The 9449-nt window shown below is 36.5% G+C and overlaps 1 protein-coding gene across 1 annotated transcript in view; it reads right to left on the bottom strand.

Annotated features, from left to right (window-relative positions):
- Window positions 1–9437, bottom strand: part of LOC136264649 (uncharacterized) — a 222858-nt gene extending 213421 nt beyond the window's left edge. The window contains exons 1-5 of the mRNA XM_066059426.1: window positions 9331–9437; window positions 7813–7999; window positions 7317–7757; window positions 4605–4759; window positions 1852–1967 (exon numbers count right to left, since the gene is read on the bottom strand). Of these exons, the coding sequence (XP_065915498.1) occupies window positions 1852–1967; window positions 4605–4759; window positions 7317–7757; window positions 7813–7981 (881 nt within the window). The 5' untranslated portion in view covers window positions 7982–7999; window positions 9331–9437. The remainder of the gene's footprint in view (window positions 1–1851; window positions 1968–4604; window positions 4760–7316; window positions 7758–7812; window positions 8000–9330) is intronic.
- Between the last annotated feature and the right edge of the window lie 12 nt (window positions 9438–9449).

Below are 9449 nucleotides of genomic sequence, written 5' to 3' on the forward strand. Positions count from 1 at the left end.
CTATGTTGTGGACACGTATGAATGCATATGGCTTCCCACAAACAATATATGGCATCCACAAATAAATTGTTTCACACACCACATCATACAGTGGTCCCTCAATTATCTGGCCACTGATTAACCGAACTTTCAGTTATCCGAACTGTAGCGATGACTGCTCTATTAGAGTGTTTTATAATAAGGTGTGCGTTTTATTAGAGTAATTGAGCAAGGTTCTGTATATAAATGAATGGGCTTTGATCATCCAAACTTTTCGATTATCTGAACACACCCAGGACCCGGCAAGTTCAGACCACTGTACACATATACTGTAGAGTAGCTACACTGTAATCTGCATGCACACACATCATTCAGTCAGTTATTGTGTTGCTGTAATGTCTATTGTAAACCATGGGTTATCAGCAGCATGAAACCATGTTGTTTACACAATGTGGTCAGACAAGTAAGGCACTCACAAATAGTTTTAATTCTTAATTTTAATTAACAAGACTAACTGACTCCACCAACTTGAGGCTTTGCGTGGAAAGGAAATGGTTTATAGAAACTACATTCACAATAATGAATAATTTCTGGTATCAGTGCTATCACTTCGCTATGTCTGTGTGAGAGAGCACTTGTATGGCTGCTTGTATAGCAAATCGCGATCGTGTGCTTACAGGTAGATGTATGCTCACCATGCAGAGATGCTATGTGCGATCTTCTAAGTGGAAAAAAGCGCTGTTACAGCCTTGAGTACTGCTTCAGCCTAGATAAATGCTACAACAAAGCTCACAAAACAAAATCCTGTAATTTTATTGTTATATGGCTTCTTTAATATATGGAACTGTGCCAATAGTGCAATGGCGAAGAGAACTTAGCGAGGTGTAGGGTGGTTGGCGATCTGTGGAATAAGGGCTTATTAATAGGTCATGAACACATGGAAGGACTCAGTAAGCATGGCTATATAATTTTTAGTGCAAAAAAGTGGATAATTTTTGCTGTAACAAAATTAGAATATGAAAATATGACGATGAACAAAATGGCAAATTTCACATTTGTCTGAAATACAGATACTAATTCCTTTTCACTTGATACTTACTTGTGGACCAATACTCATGTAAAGAACCACCAGAGGGTTGTTTTGAGTTGAAAGATGCTTTCCAAGGTGGTTTTTAGGAGTGCGTTCTATTAGAGTTTTTTCAAAAAAAAACATGGGTGATCCCTATTATGAATCCACTATTGTGGTTCATGAAAAATGGTGTGTTCTGGAGAAGGGACCATGGCACTACACACGTATGAAAATGTAATTTTCTTTCTTCCTGTTAATATACCCATGGTGTGACGTACCAGCTTCCTTGGCCTCATGACACACGTTGTCAAATTGGACTGTTGCAGTTTGTTACACAACAAAAATAACAATTCTGTACAACAAACATCACCTGCACTTCGACTCACAAACTGTACAGTATGTGTAAATCAAAATTTCAGCAAGTTACATGTCATATGCCCTTGTATAGTATCCCTCATGATCAATTTAAGTTTGTATTTACAGAAGTCATGACCGCTGTATTCTAAAAACTACTTTTGTAACAGTTGCTAAGGTTTTGCTCATACATAGATGGTATCATTGTGATGCAATTACGTAGCATTCACAGAAATACAGCAGATTGTAACAATTTCAACTTTAAAGGAAACACTTAATATACTACCTGTACCAATTTAAAACTATTGCACACAGTGTTACAGTACTGAGTAGATGCATAATATCTTCAATAGCTTCACATACATACATACAGAGGTGATCTAGACTAACGTCACTAAACTATATAGAGCTCAGTGCAGATATTTGATTACTCATAATAAACAACTTACGTTGTGAAGCGATAGGCTATCAAAAGATAAGTGAGGAAATCCTTATTAAAAGTATCTTTGGAAACCTTTCGAAGAGTATTTATGGCCTTTTCTGGTTGCTCTTCGCGATGATTGTTCTACATGTTTAATAAGTGAAATTTAAATAAAGTAGTAAAACAATATAGAGACAAAGTAAGAAAAAAACCCTACTTCAACTTGAGATCAATTTGTTCAGTGCCAAAGTATAGTGTTACCACACCATATACCTACCTACGTACTTTAGCACATGAAGTCCCTACTTCATTTTAAAAATCAATTTGTTACTGCATATATCTATACCAAAACAGTCAAGTTGTTTAAAAAAGGGTACGGCTATTTCACAAAAGGCCAGGATAAGAAGTTGTGAATCAAAGGTGAATGAATGCAATTTCTTTAATGCCAAGCAATCATTTTAAAGACCACACTTGTTAAAAATAATATCATTGCAGCCATTTATTAACAACTTTTTATTTCATTCTGGCCCTTTTGGGGAGGGAGCACCACCCTTTATCACAGCTTGGTTGTTTGCCCAAGTCAGCCTATGGCCAGATTTGGAGCTTCTACTCTGCTTGTATTTTTTTAAATAGATGGAAGAGATTGATCTGTGTGGTCTGTTTGAAGTATTTATAAGTGATCTAATACGGTGACTTGTTACATAGCCAAAAGGCTTACAGGGTGACTTGTTACATAACTAAATGCTCTACAAGGTGATTAGTAACATGGTTAACTTAGTGACTTGGAATGTAACTGAACTCTCTACAGAATAAAATTCAAACATATCTGAACTCTCTAATCTCTATAGATTATGACGTAGCTGAACTATACAGGGTGACTTGTTATGTATGAAACAATAGTAAACTATTTATAGGTACGTACATACACACATACATACATACATACATACACACACACATACATACATACATACATACATACATACATACACATACATACATACATACATACATACATACATACATACATACATACATACATACATACACACACACATACATACATACACACACACATACATACATACATACATACATACATACATACATACATACATACATACATACATATATACATACATACATACATACACATACATACACACATACATACATACATACATACATACATACATACAAACATGCATACATACATACATACACACATGCATACATACATACATACACACAAACATACAAACATACATACATACACACATACATTCGCACCCCTACTATCAATTACTGAAAAACGTACAGTACAAGCTCTTCTGCATTCAATCCAGCCAATACAGAAGTTGCATGATATAAATGTGTGCCCCGACTATTAATTACTTGGATGCAAATGGTCATCCATTATCGGGTTGTTATACCGTAGAATCGGGTTGTTAAGCGCATGTATCTATTAAGCGCATATTATTTGTTAAGCGCATACACATTTCTTGTGACTAACCATGGATGATAAGCGCATACGGCAAAAATGCAATGATAGAGCTACACACAACAAGAAACGGCAAGAAAAGCTGACAGTACTGAAAAATTAATGTCTCCTCAAGCACTTACGTCTCCCCTTGTGGTCTCTCTTTGCTATGTATACAGCAAATCAGCCATCTGGATAGTGATAATTTCATTCATCACGAAGGATTTCACCTGAAAATGGAGTCAAATATCCTTACATACTGACATGGTAACCAGTACAAACTATTAACAACTCTGTTACAACGTAGTGATTCCGTGTTACACTCACCATAATTATTTATTAGGCGTATGCGCCTAACAGACAGTATGATTTTCACAAAAAGTTTTCTCCGAAAATTATAAGCGCATGCGCTTAACAACCCGACTTTACGGTACAGCATTACAAAGAACTGCAAAAGAAGGACCTCCGCAATCAATCCAGTCACATCAAAAATTACAGACAATTCTTGTGACAGTCAGCTGCACTGATGCCTTGTCACTGCAAATCAACACATACACAATCATGGAGAAAAAAAGGAAGACAAAGGCAAGTCTATGATGTATGCATTGTAGCTGCTATGGGCACATCTGGAAATAACGCAATAAATCAAGCCTGCAGCATTAACCATAGTTACGTTACATTTGGCAGTGGTATCAGTCAGTCCGGCAGTCGGTCAGGCAGTCAGTCGGTTAGTAGAAAATTCAATAAAATAAAATAAATTTCATTGGAAGGGTTTGGGACTACTCTGAGGACATTTATGGGCTTGGTTATGCTCAACTATGCAATACTGCCAAGCTGTTATGAAGCAGGAGTGAGGTTAGTTTTGTGTGATATTTTTTTGGCAAGAAAAGCTCAAACCTTCATGATTCCTACTATACAGTACTACCGTACTTATGATGACAGTATTCACATGCCATTATGAGACGTTCACACTATTGCAGCCATTTCTTGACCGCTAACTTTGATTCTTCTTGATTTTGCAAAGGCTACTTTTTTACACTCACTTCTTTTGTACTGTATTCACAAGGACAACTTTGAGTGTTTAACTTATGTGACCACAATGCATACATTTGTATGTTTTGGACCTTGCTGTAATTCATTAACACAAGTTCCACTGTATTCAGTATATGTAAAGTACAACCCACTACAAACTTAGTCCCAGTAACCCTATTATGTGCAATATGAGTAAGCACACACTGTACATGAACACTGTTTATTGTCCCAATACCCAAAATGACTGAACAACACTCTATATGGTATACCTCATAAGTATGAAAAAATGACATCAAAGTCTGGATATCACTTGGACTTCCTGAAACTACATGTATGCTTCCTCTTTTCCTTTTAAAAATACTTTTAATTCCATTTTTCAACACTGTTGGTTTGCTAATCTTGTGAATGTCCATTCTAGGTGAATCTAAAAAGTAGACAATAATATTTACAAACCACATGACCACATGATCCAGGTAAGATAGAGCATATATTATGTAACACCACTTCACCATTTTATATGGAAATTTCAATATACTTTTAAAGCAGCTTAGTATTCAGAATTTTGTACCATAAAATTTTAACATCATATAATCATAATAAATCTCTATCTCAAAAAATCAAACTGCCATTGCATGCATGTCATATAAAACATTCTGACCACCTGGTAGACTCCTGTAAGCGTTCGAGCGTAAATCGGCATGGCTGCAGGTTCGAGGCTACCTAGGTCCAGTCATGAATTTTTTCTCCTTTCTCCAACTTTTCAAACACACCTTATGTAGCTAAAGTCTTTGAGCAGGTTGTAGGACCAGGTGTCCTACAGACCTTCAGCACTTGTGCTGTAAAGCATTAATAAATAAACTAGTGTCCATTTGGTTCTACTTGGGGTACTTAGAGATAATGAGTTACTCTTTAGAATTCCTATGGATATAGCTACATGAAAATAACAAGGAGAAAACATCCTGACCACCTGGTAGATTCCTGTAAGCGTTCAAGCGTAAATCGGATGGCTGCAGGTTCGAGGCCACCTAGGTCCAGTCATGGATTTCTTCTCCTTTCTCCAACTTTTCAAACACACCTTGTGTAGCTAAAGTCTTTGAGCAGGCTGTAGGACCAGGTGTCATACAGACCTTCAGCACTTGTGCTGTAAAGCATTAATAAATAAAATAAATATACTTTATAATTCATAGGACATAAACTCATTGAATGTTTCATAAGCAAATTGTTCAATAGTATATGTTATTCAAGCACCCTTTATACAGTGGTACGTACAGAGCCAGTATTTGAATAATTATTAATATTGTATCATAACTGGTTTAAGCACACCTAAACCCAGCCTTGTCTTTCCTTTACAACAGCTTGGCAATATTGGCTATGTGTAATCAATGCCAGAAATGTCTTCAGAGTGATCCCAGCATTTTTATAAATCAATTTTTTTTTGTTTAACTGAATTTTCTGCTAACTGACTGACTGACTGACTGACTGACTGACTGCCTAGCGGACTGATGCCTCCAGCCAGCATAAATTCACAATGGACAAGGCTATGGGCTTGATTTCTGTACCATTTGATGCCACTTCAGCCCACATGACGTGCCTTTTCATCAACCGCAGTAGCTGCAATGTATCGATCATAAAGTTACCTTTGTCCCCATTTCTTTCTCCACTACTGGATAGGTGTTGGTTTGTAGTAATGTTAACGCATAATGGCTTCAGTACAATGGGCTATCATGAGAATCATCCATAATTTCCGTAGTGACTGGATTGATATCAGAGGTACTGTTGTACATATGTAATACTGTATAACATACTTGAAAACAAAGCAGAATGGCCACATCACTTTCCAGTAAAACAGTCGGGTACATGTTTAGTTGCAATTTCTGTAGTCCCTGAATTGATTGCAAAGGCACTTCTTGTACTTTTCTCATTGTAATACCATATATAACAAGCTGATAACAAAGCAGAATGGCCACTTGCATTCAGTAATCAATTGATGGGGCACACATTCAACTGCTAATTTTAAATTATTTATTTTCTAATGTATCTGGTGTCATTCTTTTCTTTGATGTGATATGCAATGGTTCATTTGAGTAGAGATCATAGCAATAAAACAAGGGAGGTCATCTACACCTAAAGCTATACTAGTGGACATTTAATCCCAACTTTGTTCATATCATCATTTCTATGCTCCATACTCAAATTTAATTTTTCCTTACACTTGCACAGATGTATGACCCAAGTTACTACATACCTGATTTCAAAATTAACTCCCTACATAATAACATATATGTAGTTAGGGAACAAACATTTACGTGAGGTAATGATCTCAGCATATTTTATGATGATGATCTACTTGCTTATAAAATTACTTTTCCTACACACTGCTGTTTATGCAGCTTATATAGTAATACTAACTAATCTTCACTTTCCAGCACATCAGTACCCTCCACACTTGAGTCCCTTAGATGGCAATTTTTTTTATTTTTTATTTTTGTTTTGGTTGTGGTCAACAATTGATAAAGTAACTTAGACATCTTGACTGTTGAACTTGAACACATCATGTGCCCACCACATGTCCCCACCACATGTCCAAAACATAAACATTCGTAATGTATCAACTATTCAACTTAACAGTTTGTGTTAACTTAACAACATGACCACTTAAGTTCATTGTAGCTGCTGCTGCTGCTGTCTCAACAAATTTTGTGTTAGTCCTTTGCTATTTCACCACGCATCACATGTGCAGTTGATCATGTGATGCAACTGCCTCCTGAGGTATGCCAAAAGGCACATTTTGGGCCAAAGCAATACTTAACTGTCAAAATTAAAACTCGTACATAGCAGTAGCCATTATCAAGTTATGTTCATCAGTTAGATGGTTAGAGGGTCAGTCAGTAAGGCAAGTTGGCAGAAGACAATGCTTTTAACATAAGCATAACTTCATTACTGCACTGTCAGCTTACAAAAAGAACACAAATGAAACTAACCTAGTAAAAGCCTCTGATTGTCTCTGTCAAACATAGATTCTGACAAAGCAAAACCATTTCCAACAACTATTTTAACTTGTACACTTCCTTCACCATGTCTTTGAACATACGAAATCAAATCTTTTCCATCCTGTGAAGATACAATGTACATGGGCAGACTTTGTGGTATACCATTCTTCACGATATCATCTGACAGTAATGGATGATTACTATTGTTAATTATAATCAGCCCAATAACGCTATAGCTACAGTCAGATAAAATGTCCTGTAGGCTCTTATCTGTATCTCTCAATTGATAGTAAGTAACATGTTCGCTTCCCACATCATCCCCACGATCACAACACATCTTCCAATCAAAAGGAGTAGACTGAACTCCTGGAAGACTAGCATAAGCACATGATGGCCCCTTTTTGTGAGAATCTTTTATTTGAAACTGGATGCCTACATAAGCATATGTAGATAACGTCGTATATATGCATTAAATACTCTGACTAACCATTAGTGTACAACAAAGGAGGAGATACAGAGCCATCTAGAAGATAGCTGAATGCAGAGGTTTTGCTTTGTTCTTCAGGTTTGACTTTGTTTACACCAGTATCTACTTCATTTCCAGTTGAACTTTTATCAGCACTTTCTTCAGTCCTTCCAGGACTGGAGTCAGTCATGTTGTTTTAATGTGATCTCTGTAACAAAGAATGAACACAATTGCAAGGTACATATATATATACACTGTCTGCAACACAGGACAATTGTTAAAACTCTACTGGATCAAACTTTGTTGAATGCAGAAAAAATCCCAGACCAGGTGGTTAAAAATTGCAAAAATAGGATTAGCACTTAGCAGAGTCCTGTAGTTTTAAACAAGAATTGGTTTTACTGCAGTTTTGTTGTGCATGTTTATGTACAATAAATACTTCGGCTGAGTATATGTAGGATGTGCTAGTGTTTCAAGCTAAAACAGACATGACAAACATCTTCCTTGGAGGAGTTACCAAGTAATGTCAACTAGAAACCCACAATAGCCACAACAATACATGCACTTGCAGGGAATGTACATTTGTGGTACAAAGCCCACTTTCCAAGAATTCAGCTCATTCCAATAATGGAGTTTGTGGTAGAAAGCTCAGTTTCCAAGAAATTAATTTTATTGACTTTGTGGTACAAAGTCCAGCTTCAAAATGACCAATTCAAAGCTATATAGTGTATGGCCACAATTACAAAAATGGAAAGAGAAAACATCTTTAAATAATTATCCTGTATATTATGCCTGCAACTTGGTTATTACTATGTAAAGCTAAAAAGCTGTCTGTCTACATGATTTGCATTTGTTTCTTCATCAGGTCGGTTACTTGGCAGCCAGTCAAAGTACATATCTACACAGGACTTTAGGTGAAACACCATATGGAATCCCCCAGATTGCTGTTACAAATCACTACATATACTTTCATTCATTCTCCTAAAACACATTGAAGAGTATCAATTGAAAAAAAATGAAGACATGGGTAAGTTGAATGGCATAGGTGTTTACTTGTGATCTCCATACTGATACAAAGAATTTCACCCCAAGTTCTGGTTTGTGTTACATCATAGACACTCAGTATAGACTCCGTATGGAGTCTATAGTATCTATGGTCACATCGGTATGTACTCTTGGCATAATAAAATCATGTACTCCAACTTGAATCTGCTGGTACAGGTTAACCTATTATTTCAGTCAACATTTTGGTGCAACCCTTGGGTACAACCTTTTTCATTCTTTTTACTACAGCTTTTTTATGAGTTCTCTCACTGTGTAGCTTTATGGTCAATGACCCTTATGAATTATGAAGTTAGACTTCTTGTAATTTTGTTCCATTGATGCATTTACACTCTCTGCCTGTACAGCAACCAATAGTACAATAATTTGGCCTGTGAGGTAGCCTATACTCGAACCTATAGTATCACCCCACCTTTCACTGCCGGGCACCATTTAAGCCTCTGCTAGTATATGCATGCTCTCAAGCACTCGACTCACCAGTACAACCTCTGATCTGTAAAATCCTGTACTGCACAACGCAATGAATTACAAATCTCAATCTATAGAAAATCAACTTGAACTATTTAAAGCTTGGGACTTTCCCTACTCACGTGATA

This window comes from Dysidea avara, chromosome 8, assembly GCF_963678975.1.
Source record: "Dysidea avara chromosome 8, odDysAvar1.4, whole genome shotgun sequence".
Lineage (NCBI taxonomy): Eukaryota > Metazoa > Porifera > Demospongiae > Dictyoceratida > Dysideidae > Dysidea > Dysidea avara.